Source organism: Mesoplodon mirus, assembly GCF_964341445.2.
Source record: "Mesoplodon mirus genome assembly, chromosome: X".
Classification (NCBI taxonomy): domain Eukaryota; kingdom Metazoa; phylum Chordata; class Mammalia; order Artiodactyla; family Ziphiidae; genus Mesoplodon; species Mesoplodon mirus.
Genome location: NC_138981.1, coordinates 54,007,250 through 54,025,946, shown reverse-complemented (window position 1 = coordinate 54,025,946; position 18,697 = coordinate 54,007,250). Strand labels below are relative to the sequence as shown.

At 46.7% G+C, this 18,697-nt stretch overlaps 1 protein-coding gene across 1 annotated transcript in view; it reads right to left on the bottom strand.

The window, feature by feature from the left end:
* The window catches only part of MSN (moesin), a 68,007-nt gene extending 49,626 nt beyond the window's left edge, over nucleotides 1–18,381 (bottom strand). The window contains exon 1 of the mRNA XM_082610663.1: nucleotides 18,172–18,381. Within this exon, the coding sequence (XP_082466789.1) occupies nucleotides 18,172–18,183 (12 nt within the window). The 5' untranslated portion in view covers nucleotides 18,184–18,381. The remainder of the gene's footprint in view (nucleotides 1–18,171) is intronic.
* Between the last annotated feature and the right edge of the window lie 316 nt (nucleotides 18,382–18,697).

Below are 18,697 nucleotides of genomic sequence, written 5' to 3'. Positions count from 1 at the left end.
TTTTGGAAATATTTATGTAACTAACTAACTATGTCTTGTTTGGACTATCAGAAGAGCCAAGGGAGTTTGCATTCCCTGGGCTCATATGGCTTAGGACAGGCAGTCCACACATAGCTAGGAGAAGAACGTTTTGTTATGGATAGCTGAGAGCCGATTATATTTCAATGCATCATTCGTCCCAAATGGTCTATAAATGATCTGTTCCACAGAAGTGAACTTTTCCTGATAACTGAGGCTTACCCTTTTAAGGATCATAACCATTCTTAATGGTGAGGTGAAAGTCTTTCATCCACTGAACACATTTTACTGCTTTTGTCAACAGAGGGTGTGAAAATATGACTTACGCTTCTCTGAGCACCTGAATCCTATATGCTTGATTTTCTATAGAACTAACATTCGAGGGCTTTTTTTTTTTTTTTTTTTTTTCCGTACGCGGGCCTCTCACTGTTGTGGCCTCTCCCGTTGCGGAGCACAGGCTCCGGATGCGCAGGCTCAGCGGCCATGGCTCACGGGCCCAGCCGCTCCGCGGCATATGGGATCCTCCCAGACCGGGGCACGAACCCGTATCCCCTGCATCGGCAGGCGGACTCTCAACCACTGCGCCACCAGGGAGGCCCATCGAGGGCTTTTTAATGTATTCTTATCCAAGTTTCCCACCAACACTGAGGATTATCATCCCCACTTTACCGATGAAGAATGGGAGGTTAAGGTTAAGGGACTTCCAAAAGGTCACACAGCTAATAAGTGTTGAAACCCATATCTTCCTACAAGCCTGACCTACAGTAAATTCCTGAAGATACTTTGGATCCAAGCCTTCTCAAGTAGCACAAGAAATTCTTTAAAATGTCATTCCCTTTCCCTTTTTAGAGTCTGACCTCAGAGCCTTGCTCTCCCTGCCCCACAAGGATTCAGAAAGCTCCAATCACCCAATTTGCAGGCAGCTTCCTGTTTGTCTAAAGGGGAAGGAATAATGCCTGCAGTGGCCTGTAGTAGGCCTGGCCTAATCAAGGTCAACCTCTGGTGGCAGAGGCTCTAGGATTAAAGGCTGGGCCAGCATAAGCTCTGCTCCACCCACTGTGAAAGTCTGGGAACTAAGAAGACAAGAGAAGGGTGGGGCATGCCATGAGTGAGCAGAAGAGAGCCTGCATTTCTGGTAATCCTGCTTCTCCTTGCCTGGCCTGGCTTCGATCAGTACCCTCAAGCTAGAAAGCTTCTAAGAGTAGGAGTGGCCACTGGGCTAGATTTTTTTTAATATACTGTGTACAGCTGACCCTTGAACAACATGGCTTTCAACTGTGCTGGTCCACTTATAAGCGAGTATTTTTCAATAAAAACGTACCACAGTACCACACAATCTGCAGTTGGCTGAATCTGTGGTTGGTTGGTTGAATATGCGGATGTAGAACCAGGGATATGGAAGGCCAACTGTAAAATTATATGCAATTTCGACTGGCAGAACACGGTGGTGGGGGGGAGCCTATGACCTCCCTATTGTTCAAGGGTCAACTGTATTTATTTGCATTTCAAAAATCACTATCTATCTCAGCTCTTCAACTGGATGTCTCTGCTATAGCTGAGCACTCTGCAAAATTCCACTTTTCTGCCACTTGGACAAGATCCCTGGTAAGTACAGGGTGAGGGGATTCTAATCCAGCTTCACTGCTCTTCTCTGGGGAAGACTGGAAAGGCATGTGCACACCAACAAAACACACATACACACACAGCTTCTTTCCTCAACCTCAGATAGCTATAGCAGCCAGAGGTCTTCTGAGGAACAGGGTTCTCAGTGAGGTACTGTTTGGAATCAAACTACCCCAAACTGGCAAAACCACAGAAGAGGGAGAGGGCCACGTTAAGCACAGAAAAGTGGTTTACCCTACCACCAATCACTCCACTCAGATCACTTAGGCATGGGTGAAATCACAGCAGTCTCTAAAAGTGGGGCCTACTGAGCTTGAAAAGGGGAACAGCTTTCATCACCCTATCCTTCATCCCAACAGAAGGGTCCACAACTCCCTCCTCCAGAAAGCCTTCTCTCTCAGGCAGGCAGCCCTTACAATGTTCTCTTTATTTTCCATTCAATGAAGAATATGAGCCCTTTTCATTTGTGAAATGCTTTTAAGTGCTTTTAAGTGTTCCACCCACTTGATAATTTGATTATTAATGAGCCCATACAGATGTTAAAATCTGATTTGATATGAAAAGATGGCCACCACATAGTAAGTTTAAAAAAAACAAGTTGCAGAACAGTATGGATTTGTATTATGTGTGTATTTAAAGTTATATGTGTATAAATGCATTTAAAAAGGAGTCTAAGTTCATATAACTAACTAGGTCACATAAATGTTGGTTCTCTCTGGAGAATAGAGTCAGGGCAGAAAACAGGGGATTTTGTATTTTTCAGTGTTGTTTTATTTCTCACAGCAAATACGTATTAGTCTCACAATGAAAAAACACAAATCAAAAATTGTAAAATAAATAAAGTCTGGTTTTATTTAAGTCTTCCCTACCAAAAAGCACAGACTATGTCGGTTTCTAGTCTTCGTACGGTGTCTAGCTCAGCACTATAAGAACAGATGGAAAAAGTCCTTTAAAGACTAGATAACCTTCAGAGGCTCTTGCTGTTTTAGGCCAACCCTATCTAGTAAGCCTAAACCTATACCTCTCAAATGCTGGCCATACCCCTCTCTCAAGGGAATGTGTGGGAGGAAGAATACCTCCTATTGCTCCCCAAATTAGCCTACCTTGACTAAAACAGGCTAAAATCTGCAAAGATATGCAGTCTGGGACCTAAGGCAGCCTGGGTGATGGTGGTGGCAGTGGTGGTGACAACAGCAGCAACAGCAGAACATGGCTGCTGGGTCCCCCAACATGATGATCTACAGCATTTCCCTGCTGTCCTTCCTGATCTGTGTCTGGCCCTACCCACCTCTAAGCAGAGGAGCCAACTCAATCCTTAAACTTTGGGAGTACAAACCTCTCAGGATTAGATTACACAATGCAGTCCTGCAATGCTGGCCATGCCACAATGAGCAGCACACATACAAAAAAGTAAAAAAAATTAAAAGCTGGGTAATGCTTCAAATATGTACTCTAGGGCCAAACTCTGGGTTGCTTCACAAACGCAGATAGAAATGCTTGCACGGATACCTGTTAAAATCCACTAAAAACTTTGATTTGAATATTCTCCCTTGGTGTGAACACTATTGCATTGTGTGAAGACATGGGAAAAGGGAATGGAAATTAGCTATGAACAAGCTGGTCACTCACACACAGGTAAACAGGTTCTTCAAGGTGCACAAGAGGGAAAACTCCTCCCCATTTCTTGGCACTACTTAGCTCCACTCTGCCAGGGCCCAGCTGGGTCCACATTAGGTAATTTCCAGTGGGTCCCTGAAATTGTTGTTTGGCTTTCTAGTAGACCTAACCAAAGGAGTCTGTGCAAGACAATTCCAACTTGACAATAGTAGCTATTAATGTATTTATTCAACAAATATTTGTCAAGCACCTCCTCTATGCCAAGCACTGTGCTAGGTACTGGGGATAAAATGGGAAACTGTCCCTGTTCTCAAGAAGCTTACATTCTCAGTGGGCTAAGCTGATAGAATGACAACAACACACTCCTGAGAGTCTTGGCTTAAAGACTTGCTTCTGCCCCTGACTCTCTACATGACCTTGAGCAAGTCTCTTCCCCTTGTTGTGTTTTATAGTTGACAAACAGATCTTCCATAGATTCAGGTAATTTGCTTCCTTTATAAAACATAAAATTCTGAGGTGGATTTGGGGTTTTCAAATGGCCAGGACAGCAGCAAGAAGCCATGGGTAGTATGTGGAGAAAATAAAAGTCACACTAGATGGAGGAGAATCTCTATCCAAAACCTTGAATGTTCCCCATGAGCTATTTGCCCAAGACAGGTGGGATGGGCAGGCCTTTGAAGAGCATATAGTCGGTGACAGACACAGAGTCCTGTCCTTCTAACAGTACATGGCTGGTTTGAGGCCAGAAGGCCTGAAAGGTGCCCAGTTTCACTGAAGCTTCGATAAATACTTCCACCTCCAGCTGAAGAGATGTTAGGAAACCCTCTACTCTAGTACCACTCATTTGTTGCTAAAGAGCTGAAGAGAAGGTGGTACCTCCCTCCCCGGCCACTTGTGGCCATTTTTTAGTAGGGCTGTGCTGGGGCCAGTTGGAGCCATGTTGCCCAGGTAAGTGGGGAGATAGGGACTTCCCTGCATACCTCCCACTAAAAGCATCAGGTTGTGGGGCACCTATGGGAATGCTTGCTCGGGGAAACTCTATAATCTGACGTTATGGGCTCAGAAGCTTGATGAGCAACACACATAGAACAGAACTTTAAAAGGCCAACTGGAACAAAAATTATGGGGTGTCATGGACCTACCCTCCCTCCCCTGTGCCCCACACCTCACAGAGCACTTCCAGGTGTATTAGTGCCCGAATCTTCATCATAACCCTAAGAAGTAGGGTGCTATTACTCTCCATTTTACAGATGGGAAATCGAGATCTGGAATGGTTTGAGAAGTCTACTCTGGTGTGTCAAGGCCAGCAAGACTCTCTCTCAGGGCTCTCCACCCTATAGGTGCTAATGCATCTTCCCTTCTCCAACGTGTATTTTCTCTATTATCAGTACCTAGTATGTCCTACCAGGTGCTCATCCAAAACTGTTGGATCCCTTGCATACATTACTGCTGCTTCCCCTTCTCCATGTCTGTCACTGACTATGCATTCTTCAAAGGCCTGACCATCCCTAACCATCTCCACCTGAACAACAGTCCCTTCTTGAGGCAGGAGGAGTTTGAAACTTTCAAATCCACAAGTTTACTAAAGGAAAAAGTATGGGAGCCCAGGTGGCTTCAATACCACATGGTAAGTATCATAACAGAAATTCTTACAAGGTACAGTGGGCACACGGAAGATAGTACAACTAATACTACCTGGGAGTATTAAAGAAAGTATCCAGTGGAGGTGTCATGGAGTGGGGCGAGGTGAGGAAGAGACACTTGACATTTCAAGTTGAAAGAAAAAAACACATGCTAAAGGTGAAAGATATAAGAGGTATGGCTTACTTGGGGAAACTTAATCCCACAAAGCTACAGCATAGTGTACATGTGGAGCCAAGTGGGACCTGAGTCCGGAGAGAGAGCTAGGATGGAGCCAGGTATCAAAGGGCTCTCCATATATAGCATGCTAAGAGGTTTAGATTTTCTCTTGTTCACATTCACCGCAGTGTTATAAATACTGGCAAATGCTGGGAGTAATCTAAATGACCGGCAAAAGGGGAATGGTTAGTAAATTATGACATAGTCATTGGATGCAATTTTGTAAAGGCATTAAAATGTTCATTTTTAAAAACTAAATAGCATTTACCTAAGTTTTTAGTGATATGTTAAATAGGGATAAAGAAGTAAGATTTTTTTATGTACAATACGATTATACCATGGAAAACTAAGGTATATATATGAGATGTGATGAGAAATACACATAAACAATAACTGCTATGTTAAAATGGTGGACTTATGGAACATGTCTCCCTCTATTTGCTAAACTCTGTCATATGCCATGTTGGGTTTTATAAAAAGGAGAAGTATAAAAATAACCCCTCTTCTTCTATTTGACTCCTCTTTCCTTCTCCCCTTCTCTCTCCTCTACCGGTTTCCCTACTCTCCCTCACCAACAGCATTTCTAATCTACCAACTGTGACTGGAATCCCTAACAACACATGTGAGGCCCCTAGGAAGGAAAGGCTAACAGAAAGGTGGCTACTCCAAGCAGCAAGCTCCTGCATGCTCCAGAGGCCGTTCCAGCTCAATGCTGGAGAAGAATCTTCCACCCAAAAGCATTGTCCAGCTTTACCCAACTAAGTCTTCTCTGATTAAACTGCCCTAGAAACTTATTCCCAAAGGAAAGAAGACAGACGCCAAGAAGACTTCTATCTTGCCCTCACTCCAGGAGGCTCAGGGCAGGTGAAGATCATGTTCATGGCCAACTGCTAGGTGGTTGATATACAGCCTGGGATTCTTGATTTACAAGCAAGCACTGTACAAAATGTCAGTGAGGAGGAAGAAGAAGGGTGAAAACAGATCCAGCCAAGGGCACACCATCTCCAGGAACTAGCTTATGCCTCATCAGCCTATTACTCCCTCATGGGAAATTCAGAAATCCCTCCCCTTTCATCTACAGGTCTATCACCACAGGAAGCCATATTCACAAAACGCAGGATAAGTTGAAGGCTGAACACTAGGCCTATGTCAATCTCCCTCACTAGAAATTTCTCCCCTCCACTCCACCCAAGACCACGTCACCTAGCTCTCCCGATCCAGGGGCAACAAAGGCACCGGTGACTCCAACAGAAGAAGGGGAAGGGGAGCTTAGCAATTTAAGACTCAGCCAAAAGCAATTTCATAACCCTAAGGAGAGGGATGTTGTGGGGGAATGGAGTAGAGGAAGTCAAATCTCATTTGCATTTCAGTTTTGGTTTGTTTCTTGGTCTTCTCCTTTCCTACTGGAACAATGACCAATTCAAGGGTCTTCTATTCTTCCTGGAGTCACCAATGACCCAAAATAGCCAGCAACTGTACTCTGCAGGCTGAACTCCAAGGCCCCACCCCCAAGGCACTCAGTTAACAGTTGTCTCTCCAAGTCAGGATACTCATGGCAAGCTCTGTGGTAGGTGGATCTAATACGCCTAAGGAGAGCTCACTGAAATAGAGAGGGCTACTTACACATTGATAGCTGGGGGGGAAATGACACTCCCAATACCATTCTAAAGAGGAAAGAGCAACTTCTCCAAATAGTCACTGTTCTCTGTTCTGTTACACTCTTTCCAAGAACCTCTTACTATCTTCTTAAAGACTAGGCACAGGGCTTCCCTGGTGGCGCAGTGGTTGGGAGTCCACCTGCCAATGCAGGGGATGCGGGTTCGTGCCCCGGTCCGGGAGGATCCCAAATGCCGCGGAGCGACTGGGCCCGTGAGCCATGGCCGCTGGGCCTGCACAACCGGAGCCTGTGCTCTGCAACGGGAGAGGCCACAACAGTGAGAGGCCTGCATACCGCAAAAAAAAAAAAAAAAAAAAAAAAAGACTAGGCACAAATAATCAGAATGTCAGAAAAAGCCAATGTTCTCATTTTACAGATATGAAAACTAAGGCCCATAAAAGTGACCTGCCCAAGGTCACACAGGCAAAGACTATAAACCAAATATCCTGATTCAGTCTGTTATTCTTTTTGTTGTACCATTTCTACTCAAAAGCATTTAAAAAAAAATTCCAGACAAGTGCTCCAAGCTGAGCTGTGTCAAAAGCTGAGCTCTTCGAAGCTAGGGCTAGACAGCTCAGGACTGGAGATAAGAGGCAGAAGAATGCTGGACGCAGCCCGCTCAGGAAAGTCAAGTGAGAAGCCTAGGCATACGAAAGGCACACGTAAAGAACTCAGCAACTGAAGGGCTTTACTTACTCCAAAGGAGTAGTTTCAGATGCTGAGAGCCCAACCGCGCCCCACCCCACCCCCACTCTCTGAGCCTTTCCAGGCCGAGCAAAACTACTCTTAGGCTATCAGAGATCTAAGTAAGAAGCTAGAGGGAGGCGACCAGGCAGGGCAAGGAGGGCAATGAGAGATAAGAAAGCAGGGTGGAGAAATCACAGTCATTCCAAAGCTCTCTCATCTTCCTCTCTCCTTTCCCACTGGCCCCCACCCTGGCCCCAACAAAGAGCCTCACCTCCTGCTCCAAACAAGCCCTAAAAAAGGAGAAAATAAAAGTTTGCAGATGGCACTATATAAACATGAGGAAGGTGTTCCCTGTACCAAAGAAGAACAAGGCACTAGTTGAGGTGGCAAAGGCATCTGAGGGGGGAAAATGTAGCCAAATAAGGCATACTTGACTGGTAAGGAATCATCAGGAAAGGTTCCAGAAGCTGACGTCGCAGGGAGGAAGCCTTTAGTCATTGGTTTCCTCTGGCAACTGGCCTAAGGCCAGGAGGCAAACTCCCAACCTTAGGAAAATGCCCAGGCTATGGTAGAAAGAAAGGCAACTAAGGCTAAATTTTCCCCAGGCCCTCTTCAGGTCCTGCTGGAGCACCTCTCCAAGTACCAGCAGAGAGGTATAGTATAACCCTGAAGCAAAGTGGCAGATGTCCTCACCAAGCATATGCTAGATCGGCCAAGGCCCAGGTGCCAAGAAGAGTAAGGAACCTGAGGAAAAGGGCTCTACTCCAGTTATATATTTCTGATATTGTTGATATTTTCAAGTTAGAGAAAAGAAAAATTCAAACATAAAATGTTAAGTGACTTTTGCTCTCAACAAGGGAACTTCTATGGGTTAGTCAATCTCCCAGGAATATCTGCAAGGATAATTGGAGAGAGGTTTCGCTCACTTAAAACCCCTGAAGATAGCAAAGATTTGTACACCTTAACTAAAGACAACCAAATTGGCTATTACCTTGACCCCCACCCTCCAACTGCATACCACAGATTAGTCAACCCCAGTTAAAGATTACAACAGGTATACAACAGGTATACAGATATACTCTTGGTATACTTCATCTAACCTTCAGGCTGAGATTTCTGAAAAAGGACAGGGGTGTGGGAGGGGCGAGGGTCAGATTAGACCAAGACAGTAAGATCAGGAACCAAATATACTTCAGTGGAGAAAAACGAGCCTTGACCTTTCCCAGGTATTTAAGGGAGGCCAGGACTAAAGATAGGGAAGGAAATTCTGACCAAGCCTGATAGGTATGCCTTATTCCCCCTCTTATCTGCCAAATAAATATCCAGGAAAGGATTTCTCAGGATTATACTTTGTTACGTATGACCAAATGCCCACATCTCAACTTTTCTCTCATTAGACCCGGATTGATACCCTGGCCACACAAAATATCTACCAAATTCCCACACAGAAGGGTCACCAGGGGCAGGAAGAAACTTCAACCTTTGAAGTCACCTATCACAGGAGCTACCTGGCAAAGCATTACTACTAAGCAAACACAGTGGTAGGTCACCATACCAGTGGCCTAGGAGCTAACTCAACACTTACCTTATGCCACAACGAGCCCACTGAAAGGAGCACCAAATCTGGTTCTGTCATCAGGCACAGCCAAAGAGCTGTGCTTTGAAAGTTACCCAAAAGTTCTTTCTTCAAGTTTAAGGCCCAGATGCTCCAGCTGGGTCCTGGCCAGAAAATGCCACACTCTTCAACCTATCACAATCACACACGAAGAAATCCTCCCCTCATGTCCATCCTTTCTCAAATACCCATCTCATAGCAAAGCCACTGAGAGAGAACTAAAAGCTGGTTTTAGGCTGCTGACCTAAAGAGAGTAATCACTAAGCCCTATTCCTTGGTTTAGCTCACATGGAAACATGGAGGAAGGAGCTGCTCACATACCAACTTGGGCAACAAAGACAACAAAATTTGTTTTAGTTAATTCACCAGATTCTGGAAAACCCAAGGTAGAGTCTCCCCCAACAGATCCCTTCAGAAGGGGTTTGCCAGTTGAGACAGGACTGTTGGCTCCAACTGACCCTATAAAAAGAAACTTGGTCTATGCTGACATGTACTCTGTGGCTTGTACAATCCACAATCCCTTCAAACAATCAGCACATCAAGCCTTCCTTCATTTCAGACAAACTCATTTTCAAGAGAACACTGGCCTAGGGCCACTTGGTTTACACCCACATACCAAAACTACATCACTGTCCCACCCATAAAAGCCACTGCCCCCAAGTGTACACATCCTCTAAGGCCCTGTTCATGTCCCAATAAACTCCCTTCTTCTCAAAATCTATAGGAAATATCATGTACACACTTTTGTCAAACCGTTTTTAAGTGAGTTAGCCCTAAATCTCCAGTTAAACAGGAGATCTATGAAGGCAGCAAGTGTATCCTCCATTCATTTATTTGTATCCCTTATAGTAAATAGTACCTAGTAACCACTCAAATAACAGTGAGAATGCAGCTGCCTGCCTTCATTCTTACCATCCTACCTAGCACAGGGTTGGGCATATAGTAGTTCCATAAATAATAATAACTAACTTTTGCATAGCACTGATTAGATAGATGCTAGGCACAGTTCTAAGCACTTTATAGGAACTGCCCTGTTTAATCCTTACAACAACCCTATGAGATACTACTACCATTATCTTCACTTTACAGTTGAGGAAAATGAAGCACATAAGTTAAGTAACTTGCCCAAGGCTACAAAACTAGCTGATCACAGAGCTAGTATTTGAATCCAAGCAGTCTGGCTCTAGAGTTTGTGCTTTTCACCAGTACTCTATGTTCCCTTTCTATAAAGGCTAGCTACCTTCATCAGCCTTGGCCTACAAAACCTAAAGGTGAGTAGTGAGGGTTGAGGCCAGGACACTCCAGTCTGTATTCAAATGGTTTCAAAGCAGAAAATACTGTCGCCAAAGTGGAAGAAAGTACCATAATATTCACCTAACTCAAGAAACAAGACAAGCTGGAGCACTGAGTCAGAACACAAAGAGGTCAGAGCTCAAAATTTTAAATGGCAAAGAGAAAGTGGGGAACTTGGGTGAGGGGCAGGCAGGAAGAGAAAAAAGTCATTTTGAGGCCCCAGAAGAAGTGAGTCACCCACTGACTGAAACTTCCTACAGCAGAAGCTATTTAGGGGAACTCCACTGTGGCCATATTGTTAATGTAATCACCACAGAGCCAATTCTCTGGACGTCTGTGTCCCATGGGTGAAAGAGTCATCCTTCCAAGTCAGGCAAGTCCAGTGAGAGACCACTAACTTGGGAATCAGCAAAGCCAAGTTCTCCTTTCAAAACTGTTACCAAGGGACTTCCCTTGTGGCGCAGTGGTTAAGAATCCACCTGCCAATGCAGGGCACATGGCTTCGAGCCCTGGTCCTGGAAGATCCCACATGCCATGGAGCAACTAAGCCCGTGCACCACAACTACTGAGCCTGCGCTCTAGAGCCCACGAGCCACAACTACTGAGCACGTGTGCCACAACTAACGAAGCCCACGTGCCTAGAGCCCGTGCTCCACAACAAGAGAAGCCACGGCAATGAGAAGCCTGCGCACCGCAATGAAGAGTAGTCCCCGCTTGCCGCAACTAGAGAAAGCCTGCATGCAGCAATAAAGACCCAACACAGCCATAAATTAATTAATTAATTAATTAATTAATTGGTAAGGATAATCATAGCTATCATTAAAAAAAAAACTGTTACCAACTTCATGTGATCCTGAACAAGCTGGCTAACCTTTCCAGGTATGAATATGGAAAAGAAATAACTCTTCTCAATAAAGACTCTTACTGGGGCTTCCCTGGTGGTCCAGTGGTTACGAATCCGCCTTCCAATGCAGGGAACGTGTGTTTGATCCCTGGTCGGGGAATTAAGATGCCACATGTTGCAGGGCAACTAAGCCCCCACACCACAACTACTGAGCCCGAGCGCTCTGGAGTCCGTGTGCCAAAACTAGAGAGAAGCCCACACTCTGCAACGAGGAGCTCATGCGCTGCAACAAAAGATCCCGCATGCCGCAACTAAGAGCCGACGCAGCCAATAAATAAATAAATATATATATATATATATATATATTTTTAAATAAAGATTCTTAAAACTGTGAAGTCTAGCCTCAAGCAGGAAAACATAGCTAGTCTCCTCTCCTTACCTCCCTTCAGTGCACATATCTACTTTTCACCACACTTTACAGCCAAAGCAAAACACTTACCTTCCTGGGAAGTGCTACAAAGAATCCCAAAAGCAAGGTCAGAGCCTGAACCATCTCAATTATCTCCATACAAAGTAACCTTTGAGATGAGCTCTACATACTCAGAACCACTGCTCTTCCCAGGACCATTTTAACACTATGGTCAAGTCACCCACAGCACAAAGGGAGAAAACACTGAGCACACTGCATCAAGTGCCATTTAAAAGGCAGACATTCAAAATTCCTCCCCTAATCTGGGACCAGGCAAGTTGGATTTTAGTCATAGCCTTATTACCAGTTCATTCAAATCACTTCTGTTTCTTGGGCTTTGGTAACCCCATCTAAAATATAAACTAAACTTAAACTACAAAGTTTAAGGCCAGCTCCTTTGCTCTGTGATTCAAAACACTCCTGTGAGAAACCCAGACCACTTAGAACAATCAGCTAAAAGGGAAGCTTAAGGCTAAGGAAGCTCTTGGTCATCGTAAATACAGATGCATTTGAAATGCTGCACCCCACAACAGCCAGCTTTCAGCTCATTGGTGATAGATACCTTAGGAGGTCGGTTTATGCCCACCAGGTCCTCACTGTCTACCAGTATATCTAACTACCACACTCAACAGGTTAAAAGTAAACTTGAAATATAACTCAGTAGCTTCTTGGCCTCTCAGTGACAGGCAAGGAGAAGAAATGGGGGGAAACCCATAAGGTTTTCTGAGTGCTTGTCTGAGGCTCTTCAGTCAACCCACAGCCTTCACAATATAGTCTCAGTTGGTTTCTTTCTTGTTCCTCAGACATAGCCCATAGACATAGGCCATAGTCCGTAGCCTCAAGAGGAAACAGCCAAGAACACTCATGCCAGGGTTCGTGTCAGAGCTACTAATGAGACAAACCAATTCCCAAGCTAGAAACTCTCTATTCTGAACCCAGTACCCAGGAAGAAACAGCACTCCAGAGGTGTAGGGGGACAAGAAGATATATTTTAGCAAGTGCTGTTAAACTTTGTATTCTCAGCATAGCCTAGCACACTGCCTGGTACAAAGAAGGCACTCAAATGTTAAGGAAAGGATGTCTGAAGGAATAGATGTACCAATGGGAGGCTTGAGGCTGTACCATCAAGGCTTTCAAGAACATCAGTACTGGAAGGGTCCCTAGAATGTATCTATTACTAGTACAGTTCTCTCATGACAAGCTGGAGAGACTGAGGGCCTAAGAAAGACCTTGCCTAAAGGCCCACTTCATTTGGATCACTTTACTGAGGACAGGGAAGATGTTCTTCTTACATGGAAAGAGAAGAAGAAAAATTATCAGGTCAGTGTTACCTGCCATTTCCCAACACCCACCTACCAAATCAATGGAGTCCTGAGCTAACCCTCCAAGTGACTGCTCCTGCACCACAAATCAGAACCTGGAATTGAAAAGTTTTTCAGCTCTATCAAGCATTAAATAGGAGGAGGGATGAACAGCAAAACCAGTCAATCATAACAAGACCACCTCCTTCACTTGACCAACAGACTGCCCCAAAAGAGATCACCTTTGTACTGTTTTTTCTTTTGGGGAAGAAGAGTAGAGTGAGGTAGCAGGGAGAAAATATCATGAGTTAGGAAAGATATACATGATAAACTCAGTTCTATCTTTGAAAGATCAGAAACAGACTGTTGCCAACCTGTAATGATGCCAATTTTCAGCAACTCTAGCCATGAAAGACCCAATCCTAGTAGTGTTGGTAGCCAGATATTCTCCCTTCTGGGGACCTTGAGTTTTGAAATTCCAGTGACGGGGATTCCCAGGAAGATACAAAGGGACCTAGATATCCTGTTGCCAAGTAACACTGTTAGAAAAGATTTCAGAATAAATGTAGCTGTCAACTCATCTCATCCCTCTAGACAGAATTGGAATTGGAGTCAGGGAAATATACCAGATGACCTCTAAATGTCCCTTCCAGCTCCACCATTCAGTAAAGCAATCTCCTGAGAGAAGGAAAAAAGAGAAAAGAAGAACACCCTCAAGGGCTTGCCTGGTGGCACAGTGCTTGGTAGTCCACCTGCCAATGCTGGGGACACGGGTTCCATCCCTGGTCCGGGAAGATCCCACATGCCGCGGAGCAACTAAGTTCATGGGCCACAACTACTGAGCCTGCGCTCTAGAGCCCGTGAGCCACAACTACTGGGCCCACGCACCACAACTACTAAAGCCCGTGAGCCTAGAGCCCGTGTTCTGCAACAAGAGAAGACCCCACAATGAGAAGCCTGCACACGGCAACGAAGTATAGCCCCTGCTTGCCACAACTAGAGAAAGCCTGCATGCAGCAACGAAGACCCAACACAGCCAAAACTAAATAAAATTTTTTTAAAAGTTTAAAATAAAAAAGAACACCCTTAAAACAAGCTATTATTACAGGCAGCTAGATAATAATGAAGAGTTAGCAGACTTGTGATCAATGCCATCTCTGTCACCCACTCATACAGCAACCTTCCCTTCTCCAAGCCTAACATGATAGAATATAGATTAGTTGGTACCTTTGAGGGTCCCATAAAGGCTCTCTTGCCACACTAGCCCCTCTCGGACCAGAGAGCTATTCAAGAAGAAGCCTAAAGGAAATCCCCAAGATGGTTCCTGCTCTATCATCTAAACTTTCACAGAGGGCCAAGTGAACTGGAGAACCGACGAAGTGGACAAATGCAGGATCCAAAGAGTCAGTCTCTCTCACATAACCTCCATTCCTGATCCTTTGTCCACCCCTGAAGTCTACAGGCAGGGAAGGGTTAAGAGACTGATATTCTGCCTCCTATTCAGCAAGTACCACTTTAGTGCCACTCGAGTGCCTCAAGTAATGCTAGGAATGGCAGAGAGAATAAGCAGTCCACACAGCCCCTGTTAAAGTTTAGCTGAATGCAGACCCAGAAGCCTTCAAATACTTCAAGGAGCTGGACTCCTTACATCTGCTCACATGGATGGTCCCATCAATGACCATTTGATCACCTTTCCCCTGACCTGTTGAGCTAGAGCTAAAAACTCAGCAAACTGAAGAGGTTTTACCAAGACTGATCCTCTAACTAAGTCCCAGATTCAAATCCTAGCTTCACTACTGACTTGCTGCATCATTCTAGGTCAGTCCCTCCTATCTGTGGGTCTCAGTTTCGCCATCTATACAATGAGAACAATTGGACTTGACAATTGTGAAGAGTCTTTTCGACTCTAGTAAACCAAAAATTCAAGAACACCTTGAAAATTCAAAACAATCACTTTTTAGGGAATCCAAGAATCCCAAAGACTTTGTGATCTAAAAAAGTTAAAGAGGGTAGGGAGGGAAAAAACCCTTTTTTTTTTTACAACTGTCTTATCATCACCACAAAGTATAGACAGTAGTTAATAAACTTCTTCATTCTGGCTACTAAAGCAGACTCAGGAAACTGGCAAGACGAAGCACAGAACCCAAGAATTGGTTGGGGGGACGGGCGTGTAGAGGGGCATGTTTTAACAGATTTAAAGGTAGCTGGGTGACTAAGGGAGAAAATTGGCTGTAAAAGTGAAACTAACCCTAGACAGTCTGTAGACATCGTTCACATGAATGAATGGATTTGATTTTTCCACTACCTTCCCTATCTGTCATACTCCAGAAATAGCCTAAAGCACACTAGTGAAGAAGGAATAGAGAATAAGGAATTTTTTCTCTTCATTAAAGTTACTAGCTGGTATGCAGTGAACTAGTGTGCCCCTGGATGCCTCAGCATTGGGATAAGGAATGAGAAAAGTAACGAGGCACTTTGTGATACCTCGAACTCTCACCAGGAGACCACACAAATGCCAACCTTGGTTACTTTGCCCAAATCATCCACTTCCTTTTATCTGAGGACCAGAAAGTCCTGAGAATAGGGGGCAATTTGCTTTGAGCAAGAGAGGGGGCTCAACTTCAAAAATCCTTCACAGAGCGAGAATAGAGGGTCAATGGGATGAGCATCAAAAAGCACGGACCCCGGGCTTCCCTGGTGGCGCAGTGGTTGAGAGTCCGCCTGCCGATGCAGGGGACACGGGTTCGTGCCCCGGTCCGGGAAGATCCCACATGCCGCGGAGCGGCTGGGCCCGTGAGCCATGGCCGCTGAGCCTGCGCGTCTGGAGCCTGTGCTCCACAATGGGAGAGGCCACAACAGTGAGAGGTCCGCGTACCGCGAAAAGAAAAAAAAAAAAAAGAAAAAAGCACGGACCCCGATCTTGGTTCTGTCACCATGTGCCCTTAGGTGGTAAGTTCTTTCCTGTTAGACCTAAATATCCTCATTAGTTGAGAGAGAGAGAGAGAGATACTAGATAGTGTCTGAGATCCCTTTCAGGTTAAGATTCTATGGTCGTAACAGGCATGATATAGTTTTTTCTCCTAAAAGTTGACCATTCCTTACTTGGGACAGGTCCCATTGCCCAGGTGGGCGTCGCCCAGGTGGGCTCAGGAATTTCGTAACCATTGCAACATGGTGGGGAGGGCGATTAAGAGTCGGGTAGGGGGTGTAACGCTGAAACTTTTTCAGGCAGGGTCGTCCTTTGTCCTTGAAGCACCATTGTCCTTGGAGCACCACAATTCCTCGAGCCAAACAGCATAGGAAATTCTCCAAATCTGCCAGTCTATCAAAATTCAGTCCTCTCCTTCCAACATGATTCAAGTTTCAGTCAATCTGCATAAAACTACTTTCAGTATTCAGGTACTTTCAGTACCTTAGGCCTGACCTCAAACAGCTCATACTCCAATCTCTCCACAGCAGGAAAAAGATCACCATGTTGTCTTCTTTGTCACCTTTGACTGAGATAGGATGGTTTAGATAACTTTGAAATAATGTCCAGGCCCACTAAGTTGCACATAAATGAGAGATATCTCAGGATTGAACATGAGACATGTCACTAAAGAAAAGCGGTTGTGGGGCACAGTCTATTCCCAGAGATCCACCCACCTATTTAGGCAAAGCCACATCTGAAGAGGAGTCAAAGAGTAAACCACAGAGAGATAAAACCAGAGAGGCTCCTGGAAGGATTTTTATAATCCTCTGTGATAGCAGAGACTGTCCTCCCACCCTTTTCAAAACCATTCTGTCTCACTTTGTGTGTATGTGGGGTGGCGGTGGGGTGTGTGGAAAAGCCCCATGTCATAAAACCATTAGCAACTGAAAAGAAAGAGATGGTAGAAGTACACACTTGTTGAAAACTTGGTGTTTTTGAAGGACAGGTTCTGGAAAGGCAACAATGACTTTGCAGTAAGGCTGGAACACAGCAACGTGGCAACTAAAGCTCAGCACACACCAAAAGAACTGGGCCCCCCACTCCTCTCTTTCAGGGACCCTCAGTCCTTCTCAAGGCTACTAGTCACCATCTCAGCTCTACAAGGCTCAGGCAGTCCTAGGGAGAGGAATCTGAGATAACTGCATAGCCTAAGCCAGTGCAACAAGTTGCCTGGCCTAAGGGACTCAAGCCAGGGTGGTCACCCAGCTTTCCTGAGCAAGGGAAGAGCCTCAGCAGCCATTTGGCATGACTTGCACAAAAGCAAGCAGGGCTCATTATTCAGGCACACCCCTCCCCCCTCCCTCCTGGGCATCCGGCCCCCCCTAGGCCCCACTCCCAGGAGGCTTCTTCTCTTCTCAAAACAGCCAGTAGGGTGGAGACCAGATCCTTAGAAGCTACCACCACCCTAGAAAGGTGTGGCCCCACAGGAGAGTCCACACCTCACAGAATAGTACGGAGTGGATAGGAGGAAATAGAGAGCCAGTAAGTAATGGGAAAGGCAGGGATTTGGCGAGTGGAGAGGAGGAAGACACCAGTCTTCTTCTCCCCGACCCGCCCCCCCACCGCGCGCGTCCAGCCCGCCCCGCCCGCAAAGTCTTCTTGCCTCCCTTCAGACTGGTGCCTAGTGAAGTGTTAGCGCTCCCGGTTAAGAGCAAGCGGCCTCGATGAGTCTGTCCACAACTCTCTCCTCCCCTCCTAGTGGGAAACAGCTGAAGCCGCCTGGGGAGGCTGTGGGAAAGGTGAGTGGGGGTACGGGATCCGCCCTGAGCAGCTCCCACCCTCCTCCTTGCTTCTTGGTTCCCATGGCCCCTCCTGGTCAGTGGCATCCTCGCCCCATAAAAGCGCCAATTCCTGGACTGGGGTAAGTGTCCTCCTCCGAACCAGAGTCCTCTCCCCTGCGCCCAGGGCCCGTCAGGGGTAAAAGGAGACCTTGGGCCCCCAAGGAAGCCTTCCCTACTGTGGCAATCCAAACACACGGAACTAGAATCTGCGAAAGAAACCGGCCCGCCCGGCCCACACTTCTATCCCTGGACCCCTTTACCCGCGAGGGCGCGCCAGACCCGGACTCCACTGCCGCCCCTCCCCACGCCTGGCCTCGGCGGAAGGCGCGGCATCGCGAGCGGACGCGCGGCTGCCCAAGCCCCCGGCCATCGGCGAGGGGCTATGAGGGTCCGCAAGAGCCCCCGGGGTCGGAAGCGCCCATCCCCGGCACTCACCGTCTTGGGCATGGTGGCGGAAAAGGCGGCGGAGTTGGTGAAGTTTGGCTGGGAGCTGTCGGACGGCGCTGAGAACGCAGTACACAAGGCTCGGACTCCGGGGACTGGGGGTTCGGACTGGGTCTCTCGCCAGCGTCGGGGCGACTGCTCCGCTTCCTGCTAACGGGCCACGACTTCACAAACCCCACCCAGGAAAGAGCCGCCCCCGTCGCACCGCCCGCTCCTTTATGTGGCCCGGCTTCCGCACCGCTCCCCGCCCTCGCGCCCGCCTTCTAGCCGGCCGCCGGCCTCGCCCCGCCCAGCCCAGCCCTGCCCTGCCTGGCCACACCAGCTACTCGGGGGCGGCCAGGCTGGGCCTGGGCGCCCCAGTGGGGGCTCCCACCCCTCATCTGGGCCTGCCTGCCCCTCTCCCACCCCCTTCACGGCCTCTGGCCCTCAGCATCCGGGCCATTCGGCCCCACCCCCAAGTCGGGCTGGGCCCTAGGCCGCACCCTGGAAAGAGGCTTACAGCCCTGACTGCAACTTT